Source organism: Phoxinus phoxinus (assembly GCF_949152265.1).
Source record: "Phoxinus phoxinus genome assembly, chromosome: 1".
NCBI lineage: Eukaryota > Metazoa > Chordata > Actinopteri > Cypriniformes > Leuciscidae > Phoxinus > Phoxinus phoxinus.
In genome coordinates this window covers 52151988-52174468 of record NC_136876.1, presented here as the reverse complement: position 1 = coordinate 52174468, position 22481 = coordinate 52151988, and the positions used below count along the sequence as shown (strand labels likewise).

Below are 22481 nucleotides of genomic sequence, written 5' to 3'. Positions count from 1 at the left end.
TTATTAGTTAGGCTAGCAGTTTTTGCTGTGGTATCGGAGCACGTAAAGTGATTTAAGAATGAGAAGGAAAGTTACACCCACCCACCCCCAATTTTTTTTTTGAGTACTTTGAGTGCTGATCCGAAAAAATTATCAGAGTTTTGTGATCTGTTACACCACTATTGTTTTCCCATTTATTGACGATTAATCCCATTTAACCTCATTTATTGACAATTAACCCCATTTATTGACTATTAACCCCATTTATTGACAATTAACCCTATTTATTGACTATTAATCCCATTTATTGACTATAAATCCCATCTATTGACTATAAATCCCATTTATTGACTATTAACCCCATTTATTGACAATTAACCCTATTTATTGACTATTAACCCCATTTATTGACAATTAACCCTATTTATTGACTATTAATCCCATTTATTGCCTATAAATCCCATTTATTAAATCCCATTTATTGACTATTTACCCCATTTATTGACTATTAACCCCATTTATTGATTATTAACCCCATTTATTGACTATTAATCCCATTTAACCTCATTTATTGACAATTAACCCCATTTATTGACAATTAACCCCATTTATTGACTATTAACCCCATTTATTGACAATTAACCCTATTTATTGACTATTAATCCCATTTATTGCCTATAAATCCCATTTATTGACTATTTACCCCATTTATTGACTATTAACCCCATTTATTGACAATTAACCCCATTTATTGACTATTAATCCCATTAATTGACAATTAACCCCATTTATTGACTATTAATCCCATTTATTGACTATTAATCCCATTTAACCCCATTTATTGACAATTAACGCTATTTATTGACTATTAATCCCATGTATTGCCTATAAATCCCATTTATTGACTATTTACCCCATTTATTGACAATTAACCCCATTTATTGACAATTGACCCCATTTATTGACTATTAATACCATTTATTGACTATTAATCCCATTTAACCCCATTTATTGACAATTAACGCTATTTATTGACTATTAATCCCATGTATTGCCTATAAATCCCATTTATTGACTATTTACCCCATTTATTGACAATTAACCCCATTTATTGACTATTAATCCCATTTATTGACTATTAACCCCATTTATTGACTATTAATCCCATTTATTGACTATTAATCCCATTTAACCCCATTTATTGACTATTAACCCCATTTATTGACTATTAATCCCATTTATTGACTATTAACACAATTTATTGACTATTAATACCATTTAACCCCATTTATTGACTATTAACCCCATTTATTGACTATTAACCCCATTTATTGACTATTAATCCCATTTATTGACTATTTATCCCATTTAACCCCATTTATTGACTATTAACCCCATTTATTGACAATTAACCCCATTTATTGACTATTTATCCCATTTAACCCATTTATTGACTATTAACCCCATTTATTGACTATTAATCCCATTTATTGATTGTTAATCCCATTTATTGACTATTAATCCCATTTAACCCCATTTATTGACTATTAACCCCATTTATTGACTATTAACCCCATTTATTGACTATTAACCCCATTTATTGTATTGAACCAAAGTCCCTTTCAAGGAAAGTCTGTTCACTCGGTGGCCATATTTGCAGCTGTTTCGGGGTTCCAAGACCAAGTCCTGTCTATTTGAATGGGGTAATCCTGACATCTCATAAACTTAGTCACAATTAAATAACATATTTCAAATCAGCAACAAAATCTGACGTGAACTGTCCCATAAATGTTGTTTCTTATGCTCAAATAGCGTTAAAAAAGTGTATTTTTCAGGCTAGACGAGCCAGTGCGCATGTGCAGTCATAAGAGCGAGTCTCAGGTTTCTATGGGAACGGGGTACTTTGCCAATCAGCGATTGGCTCATTCACTTTAGAAGGCGGGACTTATTCCGCATTATTACGAGTTGCAGTTTCTCCAAATCATAAGTAATCGGAGTGAACCGCCTTTCTATATCTACAGTGTTTGGTTGAACTTTATTCTCCAGTGTCCTGTTCTTCTGTGGTTCAGAATAACAGCACTGCTGAGAGGTTTGTTTGAGCGGCACCCTCTACTGTACCGGAGTGAATCTGCAGTTCCTTCAGCCTGAGGATTATTCATTTCACTTTAGGTGTGAAGTGGCCTTTACATTTGCCAAAAATAGAATTTAAAAAACAAAATAACAAACAGGCAAGCCCAGCCCCGATGAGATAAAGTAACACTACACATTACTTTAGATAAAAAGTAACTATTTAACTCAATGAATGACTTTTTAGGGAGTAACGCAATATTGTAATTTATTATTTTTAAAGTAACTTCGGTTACACTTTATTTTAAGGTGTCATTGTTACAGTGCAATTATATATTTAAGTACTGAGTAATATTAAGCAACTACATGTACTTACTATAGGGTTAGGGTAGGATTAGGGTTTGGTTGAGGGTTAATTTCATGTAATTATGTATAATTTACTGTTATTACTACGGTAAGTACATGTAACATATGTAACAAGGACACTGTAAAATAAAGTGTTACCGTAACTTTCCCCAACGCTAGTCCCAATTATTGTTAGTACACAAAAACTTGACGTACACTATAATTGGACCTCAAGAAAAATACATTCATTTTTAGTCCCTTTAAAGTCTAACAGTTACTTTGACCTTTTGCTAAAATGTAACAATAGTGTGTAACAGAAATGTTTACAGTATGCCATTACAGTAACCAAATACACTTGGTGAACTCTGTCTTTTTTAAAGTTTGAATGAGTCTGAAAAGAATGTACATTGTTCTGCGCCGGTTTTCCAGGAAACAGAGATACACAGAAACAGAGCAAACCTCAAAGCAAATCTAATGTTACCATCCGTGCAAACGCACGCCTCTGAAAAGAATGACTATGGTTAAGATTCCTCAACTGCCGCTGGTTTTGTTAAAATAATGCACTGCAATGTGCAACGCTGGAAATATTCAAGGACATCGGAGGCCACGCTGGTCACCAATTACAACGCATAAACATATCAGATCACAGGGCTGTGTGTGTGACTCCAGAAGAGTCTGGCGAGAGCTATTCACAGGCGTGCGCCGGGGTCTTTGAACTGTGATCTGGAAATGTTGTTTGAGGGGCCCGGACCAAGCCTGACAAAAAAGGAGCTATTGTTTAGATTTGAAATGTTTAACAAAAATGCTCTCGCCACAGACTCGTGTAGAACAAGGCCGACTGTAACTAATAAGACCCTGGCCGGAGCCCTTGAAGCCGGTATTAATGTGGCTGGCGGGTGTAATTGCACATGAGGAGATGAACTGGACCAGGAGACTTCAAAGCCTCATGGCTAAATTAGATCCATGTCTATGGAGGAACTCGCAGCACTTGTTACCCCCTCCCCTTCCCAAGAAATCAAATAAACAAGAGCCACTCGAGTTCAAAGACGTGAGGTCTGACGGCTCGGCTTTATTAGCTGAGGGACAGGAGCCATGATGACACCAAAGCGGACTGATCACATGCGCAGGACTTCACGGAAAGAGCTAAAAACCTAGATTGCAGTGTACAAGTTCTGGAGTAAAATGCTGAACATCAACAACGTCTGGTCCATATGAATTTATCACTTTTAATATTGGCTATGGAGGTTAGAAAACCAAGTCTCTCTCTTGAATGCAACACTGAAGTGACTTAAACTGCAGTTCATCGACTCGCCACTAGAGACAGGCTCCAAAAGAGACTCAATCCTATAGACCCCCATGTTAAAATGCACAACTTTACAGCAGAAAAAAACATGTTTACAGCCTGGTGCAAAAAGTATTTTTGGTCTATAAAGCTAATTTTTCCCTTCATGACAACTGTGAGGGGGGTGAATTTTTTTAAAACTCATCCGTTTAAATTATACCAAGCCTTAAAATTTAGCATAATTAAGGGCGTGGCCACTTGAGTGACAGGTGGATTGACGCTGATGTCATTACTAGCCATTTGTCTGAGGTCTATTAGCGTCACATCTCCTCAGCTAATCATTTTCGGTTTATCCGGGAGTGACGCGCGGCCAAGATGGCGACGGCCGGCTTTGCCCACTTTGGGCTTCAAAAATGCTCTTCAGAAACCAGGTGACGTCACGGACATTTTTTTTTACTGTCTGTCTGTGTATAAAACACATGATACAGTAAATACGTTAGAAACAATAAAATGCCATTTAAAGTAAAACAGTAGGACAGTAATGTAAATACGCTCATGACATACAGAACAATTAAACTAGACCTTAATATCAAAGAGGAAACTCCAAACAATGAGGTCACAAACAAATAACATCTTACTGTTTTTCCAAATCAGGTACATTGGAAATGCATGACTTGGGCCGCCGCATTTCTGCAAAAACGGCAATATTATGTTGTTTTGGGTATATTTCCAGTGCATTTGGTTGAGGCGTGTTTCCAAGTCAGTTTGAAACTGAAATGTTCAGTGACTGGCGCATACTAAATCTTCTCAGACACAGTAAAACGTGACATTCTGTTGCGTTGGTTAATGCATGTATCATGACAGTCCGGAAATTAAATATCCGGTGCGTGGCGCTAAAAAACATGAGATAAAAATGCATTTGCTGAAGAAACCATGGCATTTTAGCTTGCTTCTGTGAGGCCTTGAGCTCTTCAGTGGAGTGCCGTGACTCGAGTTTCACGTTATTCGTACCTGAGCTCTCAGTATCGCGAGCTACCGAAGCTTTTCTATCAGAAAACCATGCATATGGAGCTGGTTATGTGATGCAAATGCCACAACAAAATAGTTTACAAATCATGCAGGTAAAAGTGCACAATTTTATTGTGCAAGGAACCCTGCAAAATAAGTCTTTGCTAATCAATAATTGGCCAATATATTCATAATTTGTGTTTTACAGCATGTAGAGTTAATTTCAGCTGCAAACTGCAATGAATTGTATGCATAGGTACGTTTTTGTTGCAGTTTTACAGAAATGTAGCCAGAGTTACGTATTTCCAATGAGCCTAGGTTGTTTTTTTCAGCGATTCATGTTTTTAGTGTGTGAGGTCTGAGTCTTCAAGCTTTGTTTGGATGGTGTTGGGGTGTTGATTGTTCTCATAGCTGTTGGGAGTTAAAGATAAGATGTTCCACGATCTGGACGAACAGGGACTCTTCGTGTGGAGAAAAGGGAGAGTTGTGAGAGTAAGTGAGAGTGAAGACGTGCTTTACTACACAAGAACGAGCCTATGATTGAATCTGGAAATAAAGCAAAATAACTGAGAAAAATATGAGATAGTCCTCAGATGCCATGTCTGTAATTTATAGCAAAACATCTAGCATTAATTCGATCTCAAACAGATTCATTAAAATAAGTTATTATCCACCACGTGCGTGACATCATTAACCAACATGGTTAAACGATCAATTTGCGACAATACGGTTTTAGGAAACAGTTGTGACTAGCTAGTTGATTTCTTCAACAATGCATCATATTTTTGTAGCAACAGCGACTTTGTCCGGGAAACACACCACCGGATACATGGATGGCCAATCTATCACATGGTTCTACTTTCACAGTACAAATGAATTGTAATGTTTTTTTTGTTTTTTTGTGTGGATAAAAGATCAAATTGCATTTTGTTTTCTTGTGCCCTACAAATTAGAATCACAATAAAGCAAATAAAGTAAAAAATAAATAAATAAAGACTTAACTGGACGACTGCTTTAAGCAATCGGAGCGGTCCTAGCACTGAACCTTGTGGTACTCACTGGTGTTGGTAACGGTTGGAGAGAATAATAATTTACTACAGATAAACAGAGATATTTTTAATGTATTTATTCGGTAAGTAGTCAGTGAGATAATGTTCATCCAGTTGCTCATTCCCACAAAATAAACTCCACCACTTCACATGCCATGAGTGATGTACTTCTGCACTTCTCTGGCGTTCGAGCTGTTTTCCCCGGGACTGTTTGCAGGAAGCCGTCGCCAATCGAAGCTGCCGGTGTTCAGGAACTATCCGTCTTATAATGCACATCATCCTGTCTATACATAAGTGATCCAGGTGTGTTTATGAATCGGTTGAGATCGAGTCCATGTATATGAAACTATGCAATGTCCAGATGTGTCTGTGGTGGTGGTTTTTCTATGGAAGCTTGTTTCCACCACAGAATAAAAATAAAAAAAGGTAACTGCTACTTTTTATCTCACAATTGCGAGTTATAAAGTCAGAATTGCATGACATAAAGTCGCAATTGCGTGATATAAAGTCAGAATTGCGAGATATAAACTCACAATTGCGTGTTTTTCACAGAATTGCATGTTTATATCTCGCAATTCTGACTTTATAACACGCAATTGCGACTTTATATCTCGCAATTCTGACTTTATAACTCGCAATTGTGACTTTATATCACGCAATTCTGACTTTATATCTCGCAATTCTGACTTTATAACTCGCAATTGCACTTTATATCTTGCAATTCTGACTTTATATCTCGCAATTCTGACTTTATAACACGCAAAAATGCGACTTTATATCTCGCAATACTGACTTTATAACATTATTGCGACTTTATATCACGCTATTCTGACTTTATCTCGCAATTCTGACTTTATATCATGCAATTCTGACTTTATCTCGCAATTCTGACTTTATATCTCGCAATTCTGACTTTATAACACACAATTGCGACTTTATATCACGCAATTCTGACTTTATATCTCGCAATTCTGACTTTATAACACAATTGTGACTTTATATCACGCAATTCTGACTTTATAATAAGCAATTCTGACTTTATATCTCGCAATTTTGACTTTATATCTCGCAATTCTGACTTTCTAACACACAATTGCGACTTTATATCTCGCAATTCTGACTTTATCTCGCAATTCTGACTTTATATCATGCAATTCTGACATAACACACAATTGCGACTTTATATCATGCAATTTTGACTAAATAACACACAATTGCGACTTTATATCTCGCAATTCTGACTTTATAACACGCAATTGTGAGTTTTCAGAATTGCTCAATGTATACTCGCAATTGTGAGATAAAAAGTCACAATTATCTCATAAAATGTTTTATTTTGTGGCGGAAAAAAGCTTTCATATTTTTCTGACCTGCCTTACAAAATAAATGTAAACACTCAATGTACATGTGTGTATGTGTGTCCAGTGTGAGCTCTTGCGGAGTGTGTGTTAGTTTGATCACCTGTGACTTCAGCGAGGTGATGGTGTCGTTCAGCTCCTGCTGTAGCTCTGCAGGCATCAGGCCTTTAATCTTCACCTCACACTCCTGATGGACATGTGTGATCTACACGAGGAGAGATGGGAAGAGTTTAAAACATGTCCTCTAATGGTCAATCCTCAATGAACTATAGCTGACGGCCTGTCTACCAAGTACAGACTACATATGAACATACTCAAGCAGAGAGACAGTTTTTGTCAACAAACTGAGGAATTAACAAATCATGCTTCTCTGAAGATACATCAAGGTCACGTCTAGAGGGGTTTTGAGAGGATCCTTTCAGAGAAAAGAGAAAACGATGCCTTTTTCCTTATGTTTTATAAGCCACATGGACATCTGTGCCATGGTTAGTGCTACAATTGTAGAGGTAAGCAGGGGCACAAACTAACGCAGGGCTAGATGTAACACACTTGTTTTAAATACTTCCACACATGCTAGCACGACGAAACTTAGTGTATTTACTAGTTACCATAGCAACACTATATAGAGAAAAAAATGCACCAAAAATCTGAAATCTTCAGAAGATGTCACTGTACATCTATTTAACCATGGCAAAAGTAAATGTCTTACTTTCATCTCTGTTTTGTTTTTTTGTGTGTGTTTATTTAAAATTAGACAAATCTGATATTATTTTAATCTTCAATCTGTTATTTAACAGTTGAGATAGTTCTTTAATGCGGATCTAACCAGCAGAAGCACTCGGGTATACAAACCGGGGCATGTTGTCACACTGTGTTACAATGAGCCTCTATTAGAACTATTGATATTCTATTCTATACTTTCATGAATTCTATTGAGAAACCATGAGAAAAAGGCGAATAAAGACTGAGAGTCAATGTTCAGAAATGATTAATTATTATTATGTTTCGAACTATGCTCTATAGCTGTGTTTTACAGTGTTTTTGTTGTCAAACTAAAACATTTTTAATTTTTAATTATTAAAAAATACCATTATTTTATATAAAAAAGTAAATAATATATTTTATTGAGAAAATATTTTAGTTTGTCTTGCTAGATCAGATAAAACTTACAATGTACTATGGGGTACTACATACTCAAACTAAGTTTTGGTTACTACCAAAACTATGGGGCATGTTGTCACAATTCACTTCCATTCTTACGGATTAAATCAAGAAAAAAGAATACACCGTATTAATGAAACAAAACCACATAACTCTACTAGACGTGTGAAATCAATAATGAGGGGAAACATACATACTCTGAACCCCAAGTAGGTTTACCACAAACCGGAAAAGTCTAAAAGCGTTAGGTTGTGTCCCGCTCTCCCCTACATATATCTGTACCAAACCAAATTGATATATAAGTCTTTTGATGCGGTACACACAATTACACAAATGACTGCATATACGATAGCCAATCAGAAGAGCACGTGGGCGGAGCTTCTAAAAGAGCCGTGTATTGTCGTCGAGGCTGGTTAGGGCAAAACGTTTTGTACTGTAATTTTGGGCTAGTCTATGCTGGTTATTAGACTGTCTTGGTGTTCACCGTGATGGTCTTCTACCACATGCCAAGTTCAGTGAACGTGAGAATGTAAGACGGGTTCTAGTCCTGGTCGTAAGTGGTCTGGGTTTAATATGGTCTTTAGGGATCTGGGTCTGGACTCCGACTCTGGCTCGTCTGGCTTTGATCTGTGATGGTCTTAAACAGGCTCTGTCCACCATATTAAGTTAAAAACGTCTTAATATTCACCATGTTTGAGGGGAACAGAGGCGCAACAAGAAAGATGATTGCCTTTCCTAAAATAATTTTCCTGTTGTGGATTTAACTGATTGTTCTGGCTTTCTATAATTAATCTTTCAGGGTACAATGAAAGGATTGGAAGCCACTTCAAAGAGGAAGAGTATACATTATCTGAACACAGCTCTGTTCTTTCTGTGTAGACCGGGCCTTTGCCATTTAGCCAATCCTGCCCTCCTCTTCATTTGACATGACGTGCCAATCAATTCACTTATTCATTATTACTTATGTCTGAGTGAATTCAACTCAGCACAAGAATTATAGCACTGGATATTAAGACAACTCCAAGTGTCTCTTAGCTGACTAGACTATAATTTTTCAGATTAACCGTAATAAAAAAATAAAAAAAGTGGACGATTCGATATTGATTCTCAAAAGTCACAAATCAATCTTTTTTCCGTATATGAATTTACACAAACATTGAACATAAAATCTGATTGACGTTAATCTTATTACTAGTCTCAGACAGCGTTCAAATACCTGTAATAAAATGAATTCTCTTTCACATCTCTTGCACTTAAACGGACAAACTCACACAGATTTATCTCAAAATGTCCGCCTTTGCGGGAATCCAAGTAAACATAGTCGGTTATGGCTTAAGTAAACAGCAGAGACAAAGCGCATGTGCTAATATTCCTGCTGCGGTTTGTGTTTTTATTCTTAATCTAACTACAAAAGAACAAGATCCCTGATCTTCACTGAACACCGTTTTTTGTAATTTTAATAAGGATTATTTTTGTACCTGAAAAACCTTAAAAGCACTGATTATTTCATTTGTATCGTTGTTCTATTTTATATATTTATTTGTGTTATTGCTTGTAGTTTAATTATCTGTTCTTTTTTTATTGATAACTGTTTTTTTTTTAATAATCGTTGAAATTTAAATTAGAAGTTTTAGCACTGGTATTGCAATTGCAATCGAGAATTGTTAAATTTCACTGGTATCTATAAGTTTGTGATATAACCTTATTTATTACAATACAAGGATACATGGGTCAAAAACAACAACTATTTTATTAAATTATTACTTTCTTTGTGGTGGGACCAGTGAAAATGGAAAATTTTAAATCAGTGCATCGAATCGAAAATCAATAATAGAATCGAGATCTTGTGAATCGAATTGAGATTTTGTGAATCGAATTGAGATCTTGTGAATCGAATTAAGATCTTGTGAATCAAATTGAGATCTTGTGAATTGGAATCGAATTGAGATCTTGTGAATTGGAATCGAATTGAGATCTTGTGAATTGGAATCGAATTGAGATCTTGTGAATTGAATTGAGATCTTGTGAATTGGAATCGAATTGAAATCTTGTGAATCGAATTGAGATCTTGTGAATCGAATTGAGATCTTGTGAATCGAATTGAGATCTTGTGAATCGAATTGAGATCTTGTGAATCGAATTGAGATCTTGTGAATCGAATTGAGATCTTGTGAATCAAATTGAGATCTTGTGAATCGGAATCGAATTGAGATCTTGTGAATCGAATTGAGATCTTGTGAATCGGAATCGAATTGAGATCTTGTGAATCGGAATCGAATTGAGATCTTGTGAATCTAATTGAGATCTTGTGAATCGGAATCGAATCAGAGTCTTGTGAATCGGAATCGAGATCTTGTGAATCGGAATCGAATCGGCATCTTGTGAATCGAAAGCTAATCGGGATCTAGTGAATCGGAATCTAATCAGGATCTTGTGAATCGGAGTCCAATCGAGATCTTGTGAATCGGAATCGAGTGAATCGGAATCGAGATCTTGTGAATCGGAATCGAGATCTTGTGAATCGGAATCGAGATCTTGTGAATCGGAATCGAGATCTTGTGAATCGGAATCGAATCGGGATCTTGTGAATCAGAATCGAATCAAGATCTTGTAAATCAGAATCAAGATCTTGTGAATCGGAATCGAATCGAGATTGTGTGAATCGGAATCTAATCGGGATCTTGTGAATCGGAATCTAATCGGGATCTTGTGAATCGGAATCGAGATCCTGTGAATCGGAATCGAGATCTTGTGAATCGGAATCAAGATCTTGTGAATCGGAATTGAATCGAGATCTTGTGAATCGGAATTGAATTGAGATCTTGTGAATCGGGATCTTGTGAATCGGAATCTAATCGGGATCTTGTGAATCGGAATCGAATCGAGATCTTGTAACTCGGAATAGAATCGGGATCTTGTGAATCGGAATCGAGATCTTGTGAATCGGAATCGAGATCTTGTGAATCGGAATCTAATCGGGATCTTGTGAATCGGAATCGAATCGAGATCTTGTGAATCGGAATAGAATCGAGATCTTGTGAATCGGAATCGAATTGAGATCTTGTGAATCGGGAATCGAGATCTTGTGGATCGGAATCGAATCGGGATCTTGTGAATCGGGAATCGAGATCTTGTGAAACGGAATCGAGATCTTGTGAACCGGAATCGGGACATCTGAATCGATACCCAGTCCTATAGCTGACCATATTTGGTCCAAGGGTCCGTGAGATCTAGCGGTTGATGCTGGGCTAATAACAGCATGTTGTATTGCTCTACACGAGCCTCCACGACGTTATCTCAATTCCCCTCTTCATCACACACATTCCCCGCAGCACAGATAGCCCTGCGCACTGTACCGGGAGGCCCACGTGTAATTGAAGAAGACATGCCATGAATGTTTGCCGGGAGAGTGGGAGGTAAAGGCACCCGTGAGGGAAACTGATTTCTAGACAGCTAGACAGTTCCTGGAGAACAGGAGCCACCGTACAGCACTGCGTCTGGCTAATAGCCGTTACCTCTGCACAGATTAAACGTTGTCAAAATGATTCCAGTTCACATGGACACGTGGAAGCAGCAAACAATTCTGTATTATCCATTTTTAAAGCCAGACAAGTAATTTGGTGAGGTCAATTTGTAGAGAAAGACTACACCTGCACACATATATTCAAAAATGCTCATATCTATAGACTGAACACGTAATACTCGTGCATGCCGTCAGCGTTTTCACATATTCATTTTTTTTAAGATATGGAAGTGAATCAATCAAAACTAACTTTATCTGGACAATAACTTTATTCTAGAGCTGCAGTAAATCCCAAACTATCTCTGTTACTGTAATCTCCTATTATCACTGTAAAGCTGCTGTGAAACACTATATTGGTAAAAGCGCTGTATAAATGAAGCTGACTTGACTTGCGTACAGCTTTCTTCGCTTCAGCGTGAGATTGTTTGCCAGGGAAAGCGTGCTAACAGCAACATGGCTGAATAGGAGTGTGTTGTTGGAGGGTTTACCACTACAGGTGTTAATGCATGAGATTGTGGAGAACCCCTCAACAGCTTAACGCTCACTTTTGGCAGAGTGTCAGTGATTAGTCTGGCCTTCATTTATAACGGCAGATCTGTAAACTCTCTATTTTGAAGAAAAGGCGAGTGGAGTTTGCAAATGCCAACCTTGAGACTTTATTAGGCCCCATAGACCATTCCTAATGGGCTCCATATCTATTATCCAGTTCAATAATTAGCTCTTATTGTCTTCCCTGAATATTGTTTTTTATGAATATGTTTATTATAAAACATTATGATTACTATTTATTTATTTATTGAGTAATTGATTAACTGGACAGATGTAATATTAATTTGCCAGAGTGAAAAAAGGCAAATGAATTATGACATTTCATTTGTGAGTGTTAAACAAAAATGTAATGGTAGAATTTGACACACACACACTTTAACCCTCTGGTGCTCTTCGATAAACGTGCAATTTTGTCTCCCAATTGTGTGTTATAAAGTCAGAATTGCAAGATTTTTTTTGCGCAGTTGCGAATTTATATCTCACATTAATGACACGCAATTCTGACTTTATTTTAAACAATTGCGACTTTATATCTTGCAATTCTGACTTTATATTACGCAATTGTGACTATATATCTCACAATTGCGACTATATATCATGCAATTTTGACTTTATAACGCAATTGCGACTTTATATCACGCAATTCTGACTTTATAACACACAATTGCCACTTTATATCTTGCAATTCTGACTTGATATTACGCAATTGCGACTTTATATCACGCAATTCTGACTTTATAACACACAATTGCAACTTTATAACACACAATTGCCACTTTATATCACCCAATTCTGACATAACACGCAATTGCAACTTTATATCTTGCAATTCTGACTTTATAACACACAATTGCAACTTTATAACACACAATTGTGACTTTATATCTTGCAATTCTGACTTTATATCATGTAATTGTGACTTTATATCACAATTGCAACTTTATATCACGCAATTGCGACTTTATAACACAATTGCGATTATATATCTTGCAATTCTGACTTTATATCACGCAATTGCGACTTTATATCACCCAATTCTGACTCTAAAATGCAATTCTGACATAACACGCAATTGCGACTTTATATCACGCAATTGTGACTTTATATCACAATTGCAACTTTATATCACGCAATTGCGACTTTATAACACAATTGCAACTTTATAACACACAATTGCGACTTTATATCACGCAATTCTGACTTTATAACACACAATTGCCACTTTATATCTTGCAATTCTGACTTGATATTACGCAATTGCGACTTTATATCACCCAATTCTGACATAACACGCAATTGCCACTTTATATCTTGCAATTCTGACTTTATAACACACAATTGCAACTTTATAACACACAATTGTGACTTTATATCACGCAATTCTGACTTTATAACACACAATTGCCACTTTATATCACCCAATTCTGACATAACACGCAATTGCAACTTTATATCTTGCAATTCTGACTTTATAACACACAATTGCAACTTTATAACACACAATTGTGACTTTATATCACGCAATTCTGACTTAATAACACACAATTGCAACTTTATATCTTGCAATTCTGACTTTATAACACACAATTGCAACTTTATAACACACAATTGTGACTTTATATCACGCAATTCTGACTTAATAACACACAATTGCAACTTTATATCTTGCAATTCTGACTTTATATCACGCAATTGTGACTTTATATCACAATTGCAACTTTACATCACGCAATTGCGACTTTATATCTCGCAATTCTGACTCTAAAATGCAATTCTGACATTATAACACGCAATTGCGACTTTATATCACGCAATTGTGACTTTATATCACAATTGCAACTTTATATCACGCAATTGCGACTTTATAACACAATTGCAACTTTATAACACACAATTGCGACTTTATATCACGCAATTCTGACTTTATATCACGCAATTCTGACTTTATATCACGCAATTCTGACTTTATCTCACAATTGCAACTTTATATCAAGCAATTGCGACTTTATAACACAATTGCGATTATATATCTTGCAATTTTGACTTTATAACATGCAATTGCAACTTTATATCATGCAATTTTGACTTTATATCTCCCAATTGCGTGTTATAAAGTCAAAATTGCGAGCTTATTTTTTGCAATTGTGAGTTTGTCTCTCACAATTCTGACTTTATAACATCCAATTGCGACTATATATGTCGCAATTCTGACTTTATAGCACGCAATTTTGACAAAAAGTCAGAATTGTGAGATAAAGTCACAATTGGCTTTTTAATTTTTTATTCTGTGGAGGAAACAAGCTTTCAAGATTAGTTGTAAAAATGGAAATTGTGTCATCATGTCCTTCCAAACCTATGAGACTTTCTTTCTTCAGTGGAAATCTGAAGAAATGTGTTTACTAATCAATGAAAGCATAGTTGACTGTCGTTGTGTGGATTGTACACATTTCCCCCAACATATTATTTTTGAGTACACTATTCCTTCCACATTCTCGACTGTGGCATGAAGTGCACAGTATATTCCTGGGATGTAATCACTCTGAATTTAAACAGGTTTTCTTTCTCAATAAATCCTGACAGGTCCTCACAACCACAGCCGAAACACGGGTCACGTTGAGGATAAGGATTTGAGCTTTATTTTTGATCTTCCTCCAGCAACTAATGAACCGCATATAAAAGCGTCCAGATTTCACAACTGAACAATATGATTAATGAACTATTTCATCTTCATTTTCTTGATTTTTTAAGTGTTCTTTGTTGTTAAAAAAAAACAATCTTTATTCTGAAGACTGAGCAGCAGTCTCCTTTCCACACCGTTCTCACTTAAAACGACACTATTTCATCTATATATAGTCTTTATATTGTGCGTGCGCGATGCGGGATGGGTTTTTGACAGCTGCCAGCTGAAAGCAGCAAGACCTCGGCGCTTTCAGTGTTCAAATGAAGTTTGTCATGTCGTCAGGAGCTTGATGTATGCTAATGAAGGGGTGGAGGGGAGGGGAAGAGTGCACAAGCATTCAAAAGAAGAAGAAAGTGACAAAAACATTGTCAGATTCACAAGGGTACATCAAAAACCTGCACCGCTCAGAAACCAGTTCTGCATCTCAAATCCGGCGTTTCCGGAGTCAAGAGCACCGGTTGAGTACCAAGCGCTCTGAATAACTCGCACAACTGAAAAAAAGGAGCGTTTTCAAGAGGCTGAGCAGAAATTAGAGGTTGGAGGAGACTCTTTATGAAGTTATGATTTATGAAGTGCCTCTCCAGTGGAGTAGCACCGGTGCCGTAATGGGAAGCTAATGGGAAATGACGGCACTTACTCTACGGCGCGCTCGCTCTTCAGAGCAACAGATCTCAGCTTTCTTTCAGTGGAGATGTAAAGCCACATCTAATGTCCCTCTCACGAGTGCTTTTAATACAGCGGCTGGAGACACATTTGATATATTTTTTCTCTTCTGACCAATTTCTCTATATTCTTTTGTAAAGTCATAGAAACACTCTTTCGGAGCAAATTGGAATGCAAACGGTATATTTTGTTGCCGTTTTTTAAGCTCACCACTATATATATATTCAGTCAAACCAAAAGTTATTCAGACACCAGATATAGTTTTTACTAGTGTGTGCAGGACACTATAGTTCATCTATGTAAGTGAGGAGAGCAAAATAAAGTAAACTGTGACATATTATACACAAACGTTCTTCATACAGTGACTACCAGTAACATTTATACAAATTTGGGACCAAAATTTATCCAGCTGATCATGTTCTGCTGAAGTGTTTTGTCTGTAATTGCTAATGCTGTTTTTACACACACACTGAACACAATGAAGCATTGGTTGGTCACTGGTTGAGCTAAACTGGTATTATCTAATTGTGTAGTTAAATTTAACAGCTGACAGATATTCAACATAATTCATGTGTGAGACAGTCTAACAGAAGCAAATATCAACTGAGTCATATTTTATTGCCATTTTCGAAACTATAGTGAATAAACTGTGATAATGTGAGAAATGTTGAAGGAGTCTGAATATATTTTGGTTTGACTGTAAGTTTACCCAACTATGACGACATATGTTTCGGAGAAGCCCGGAAATGTAAAAAAGGTCAATAATTTTGGCAACATGTTTGGTGATGAATATTAGAGAAACACTGACGTACTGTATGTTGAGCAATGCAAGTCCAGGTTTCTCTGATAATCACATGCTTACAACAAAAGCTGGGCTTCGGTTTTCTCCAGAGCAGCTATATATATATATATATAAATTAACTAAATTAATAACTTTTCTAGAACAGAAATGAACCATCACTTAGCGTACTTAAGGCGAGACACGGCAGGAAAAAATATTTTTTTTTTTTCACTGGTCAATTGAGATTTTGGGATATTTGTCTTCAGTAACATCTTCTTTCAGACTTGTGGTGGAAAAAAGTCTGAAATAAACATTTAGGTTTTTATTTTACTAACTTTGTCTATTTGCGTCTGTAGATTTCTCCTAAATTCAACAAAAGTTGTCGTTATAAATCATCATGATCCGCGATCTCTGTCTGCACCGTCATCACACACACCGCTGGAAAGCTCTCTCTCCTGTACAATGCGGTCGATCCAAATATGGCCATTTCCTTTTTATCAGCAACCAATCGTGAAAGTACAATGGGCATTTAACTCTAAAAGTGTAATCTCATTGGCTGATGTCAATTTCTGACGACGTGATTGGTTCAGATGCATCACGTGACGCGCTCTGACATTCAGATGTGTGTTTCTGACTGTTTTTCTGCTCAGTTGAAGGCCATAAATGCTGTGTTTATAAGTGTTGATGTGATTTAGGTGGTTTGTATTGTTGTTGCTGATGATTTGATGAGATATTGTGTCAGTAAATAGTTGTTTCCACTAAAAAAGTATGAATTTTTACATTACAAATCTTTAAATACCTTTTTCTCAAAATGAGTTTTTTGTCATTCTCCAGTACAAACATCTCAGCCGATGTACACCAAACTCTCCAGTTATACACTTAGCAGTATTCTGAAGATATGTTCAGAGGGATTTGTTAATAAATCATTCCTGGCCTGATTTATGGGACATTTTAAGAAAAAAAATATGTTGAAAATCAATTTTTTAAGGCTATGGACAGTATATTTAGATTTCCTAGGTAATGAAAGCATATATCCTGAAATCCCTCTGAACATCTTTCTTCATCTTGTGTGTAAACAAAATGAAAAAATAATTTTGCACCTGCTTTATCATATGTTCAGATCTATCTACCGAAAATATATGCAAAATTGCGCATATTTAATGAGATAATGCCTAATTTGCATAATTAAACATAAAAATTTCAAAAACTATTGAACTAACTATAAATTATTTTAAAATGTCACCCTATTCACCTGTAGTGTCTACTGTGACGCTATTTTCTTCTGGACACAAACTTAGTTGCATTATTTACCTCTGTAAAGCTGCTTTGAAACACTCTGTACTGTATAAAGCGCTGTATAAATGAGGGGGACTTGAGAAGTGAGATGGGCTAGATGAACACACACATTTAGCATGCGCTGCATCGCTCCCGTTTAGCTAACATGTCAAATCCATCCTAATATGAAAATCACACCTCAGGAGGAAACCTCCCGGAGGACTTCGTAACGTAACTGTGTGCAAGGCTTTGTGTGTGTAACGGTCTCATCCAGCGAGACTGCGCAGAAACACACGCGCTTCATGCCAAGCAGGCGTGCAGGAGCCCGGAGCCACCGATGAGGAACATCTGTTTGAAGTCTGGGCAGAAAGAGGGCTGTTTTTGCATGCCGAGGATTGCATTACAAAGACATGTCTTGGAAGATAAACTGGGGCAATATCAGTGCACTGAAGAGAGAGAGAGAGAGAGAGAGAGAGAGAGAGAGAGAGAGAGAGAGAGAGAGAGAGAGAGAGCAGGCCTTTATTTCCACACACCCTCTCTCTCTCTCTCTCTCTCACGAACACAGCGCTCGAGTGTGAGGCTTTATGAGGTGGGAGTAGATGTTCTTTGCAGGCGCTCTTAAGTCTGGAGGTCTGGGGTGGGCGAACACATTCCTGGTTGAAGTCAAAATTAAATCAAAATTGACCTTAGACACAGCTCACAAGCCCAACATGAAAACATGTCACCCTCATGTCAAAGTCGGGGAGAAGTTTACAAGAATGTTCATGCTGCACTTTTCCATGTCTGTAAGTTTTTGTGCTTTATTTGGTCATTTATAGGGTTAGTGTGAACATTACAGAAGTAAAATGGCTTGCAAATGCTATTTTTATTCTGTATATAATCGTGTATTTATAAGTATAGCCAACTTTATCCACATAAGTTGGGAAAAAGTTTTCAAGAATGTTCATGCTGCACTTTTCCATGCAACAACACTGCATAGTGGCCATGACTGTCAAGCTTTCGCGCTTTATGTTGTCCTTTATAGGGTTAGTGTGAACTAGTGTGAACATTTCGGGAATAAAATGGCTAGCAAATGCTATTTTTGTTCTGTATATAATCTTGGATATATAAGTATAGCCAACTTTATTCGCATAACGTTTTTATAATGAAAACTTCTTGAAAACCCCAAATTCAAAATTAGAATTAATTAAAAAAAAAAAATCAAAAAAGGCTCACAATATAACAAATAAAGGCTTGAAATATCTCACTTTGCATGTAATGAGTCTATATAATATATTAGTTTCACCTTTTAAGTTGAATTACTGAAATAAATGAACTTTTGCACCATATTCAAATTTTCCGAGTTTCACCTGTATATACTGACATATCGCTTGAGAATTATAGAATATACATTCAAGAATATGTATATTCTTGTAGAATATACATATTATAATTAAACTTTATTTGGAGTTCTTCTTTATTGCACAATGCAAATTTAATAATATTAAGCCTAAAATGTGTTTTAATATCACTATTAATAAGGATCTCTGTATAATATCAGTCATTAAATGCAAGATGTATCTAAAGTATACTTGCAATAGTTCCACTTTAGCACAAGCAAATATACAAGTATATCTTTATTTGATTTTAAGCACTATTTCTGGATAACTAAAGTGCATTAAGAACAAAATGAGTTCTTTAAGTATATCAGTTTAGTAAACCAAAAGTGCAATCGCAGGGTATTTATATTAAGTACATAAATATGTAAATGTAGTTAACATAAAATACTAAAATAAATGTATTATTTTTTACTAGGGACGTATTATCACTCTAATCTGCTAATTGTGATCATAAGGCAAGAATATATTTTAATTAGTGCTGGGTAATGGTTAATCACGATTAATCGAATCCACAATAAGAGTTTGTGTTTACATAATATATGTGTGTGTGTACTGTGTATAATAATTTTTTTTATATATAAATACACACACATGCATGTATAAATTTAAGAAAAATGTGTTATTTATATATAAAATATTTATATTTATATATAATATAAATTATGTATAAACATATATACATGCAAATATTTCTTAAATATATGCATGTGTGTGTATTTATATATATATACACACACACACACACACAATAATTATACACAGTACACACAAACTTATATTGTGGATGCGATTAATCATTGCCCAGCACTAACTAAGATATTATAAACATTAACATCATGATTCCCGTGGGACATAATGTAAGTGGGACTATAGAGATATGATCATTAGGCTATCATATTAAATATTAAAGCTATAGAGCAGAAGAGAGAAGACATGTCAGAGGTGGAGACACGTTAATATGCTTTGAAAGACACTGTTGTTGTTTGTACAAGGTCATTTTGGAGATGCATTTTAAACACTGAACTATTTAGCAACTTAAATTAGACATTCATGCCCGTTTACTTTCTTAAATGCTGATTTTAAGGTTGAAGCTTTTATTGAAACCTCCCCCAGATATCTTCGGTAAACAGCAAGCCGTGTCCCTGATTGTAAGGCGTATGTTCGTCACGACACAATCTGAGCGCTAATCTAGTGGACAAAAGGCATCTTTGGGGCTTTTCCACAGAGTCCGATGCCAGCTCAGTGCAGCTGTTCCTCAGTAGTTTAACACACACTTCAGCCCACGGCTCATCCCAAACACTGTCTGAGGAGCCCAGTGAAGGTCACCAGAGGTTTTCAGGACAAAGGGGCGTTTTCACACACACACATACCAGGTTCAGAGACCCTCCTGCAGCTAATAATCAGATAATTAGCTCTCTCTCTCTGTCTCTTCCCTAACTCAAGGTCAAAGTGGCCTGTTATTATTGAGAAATCCCTCAGAAACGAGGACAGCATTCCTGGCCCAGGGCTCTGGCTCTTGAAGCCGGATCTCAGGGAATGTGTAAAATGTGCATATCAGTGACTCTGTGAGGGGACGTGGCTCTTGCGAACACACTTCGGGGTCCGAGTAAGCTTACCTGCTCCTGGTACTCCAGCTCTCGGCTCATCAGCTTCTTCTCAGCGGCGTGCAGATGTTTCTGAAGAGTCTCCACACGATCCTGAAGAACCTGAGTGGAGACATGGAGAATCAAGTGTCAGATAATGTCGAGATCAGATTAAAGGAACGAAGCATCACTGTCAATCAAGCCGAGGATTAGCGGTGTAGCGATACCCAGATGTCAGGACTCGATACATATCACGATACTGAACTCACGATATGATATTATTGCGATACTCTATGATAAAAGGTTAACAAGAAATGTTCTGTTGATTAAAATGCTGAATTGTGTGTGTAAATGAATAGTGTTGGACTTCGAAACCCAAAGCACAGGACAATATAGACACCAGAATAACAATATTCATGATTCTGAAGCTGAAAACACAGAATTATTGTAGACGAATATTCTTGCACTCTTTCACCGACTAGATATATTTACAATAATGTAGGACACTTTTTACTGTAACATTTGGCATTATCAGGACCCACAAATATTGCAGTATTATACATTATATTCAACATTATATATAGCAGTTTAATGTAGTGCTGACACTAAAACTCTGAAAACTTGAATGTTTTCCTCACACAGTAATGTTATTTTTGGTAAAAATTGCATTTTTGTATTGCGATATACTGTGACACCCCTACAGAGCGCCGATCAGATCCATAACGAAGGCTATCAACAACATCATAAACAGTTTGATCAGCCGACAGCCTATACTTTAACTTTAAAAACCATTTAAAACCAAATCTGTCATTCATTCTTCTAAAGAGCCAACCAGCAAAGTATTCAGCAATCACAGTGGAAACTTTAAAAGCAGATGTTTCTAGTACATCTGTACACTTCAGTTACGATGATCCACCATGAAGAGCAGGATGCTATAGCAAAGCAGTTGTTAGCCTCAGACGTCTGCTAAATCCATTTAAGAAATTGCAAAAGTCTGATTGGATGAAAGCTGTCGCTCATCCTTAAATGGAAACATTATTTTCATACTACATTCTCTAAACTTTAAGCTACACAAACAGCTCATTATTAACACATGAACACCCACATTTGCATAGAAACACCTATTTAGCATCCTAAAGCCTTGACCTGATGAAGGACATTATGGAAATTAGCCACAGGTCTTAAAGAGACAGAAGCAAAACCAGCACGTTTAATTGTAGAAGGCCGGATGGAAACTGGTTGCAGAAGTTGCAGCATAGCTATAATATTGAAGAGCACAAGGCCTGACTCTGTGTAATGCAATATACATTGACCGCTAATCGACCCAGGGTCAAAAATTAATGCTATGCCAATTACAAATAAATAAATAAATAAATGTGAGTCGCTTTTTTGAGGAATTGCAACATAATACAGTGTTTACATCCCACTGTAAGAGAGAAGAAACCTTCAGTGCTGATGTAATCAGAGAGAAACAACAGCGGTGTACCTCTGTGTCCATCATTCAGCCAACAAAACCTTTCCAGTGGACAACAACTCTCCAGTTCACTTCAGAATTAAACTTTCATGATAATTTACTCTCCGCCACGTCATCCGAGACGTTCACGTGTTTCTCTCTTCAGTCGAACAGAAATGAAGGTTTTTGAGGAACACACTCCAGATGTTCTCCATATAGTGACTTCAATGGTCCAGCGGGTCGAAGGTCCAGATGTGAGTCTCCGTGCAGCTTCAAAGTCTCTCACGATCCAGCCGAGGAATAAGAGTCTCATCTAGACAAACCAGCCGCCATTTTATATAGAAAT

At 36.6% G+C, this 22481-nt stretch overlaps 1 protein-coding gene across 4 annotated transcripts in view; it reads right to left on the bottom strand.

Moving 5' to 3' along the window:
- Positions 1 to 22481, bottom strand: part of cep112 (centrosomal protein 112) — a gene marked incomplete at its 3' end in the record, with an annotated part of 233392 nt that overhangs the window by 2967 nt on the left and 207944 nt on the right. For all 4 annotated transcript variants that reach the window (XM_079622922.1, XM_079622921.1, XM_079622924.1 and 1 more), the window contains 2 exons: positions 20716 to 20805; positions 7192 to 7293 (listed from right to left, as the gene is read on the bottom strand). In XM_079622922.1, coding sequence (XP_079479048.1) covers positions 7192 to 7293; positions 20716 to 20805 — 192 coding nt within the window. The remainder of the gene's footprint in view (positions 1 to 7191; positions 7294 to 20715; positions 20806 to 22481) is intronic.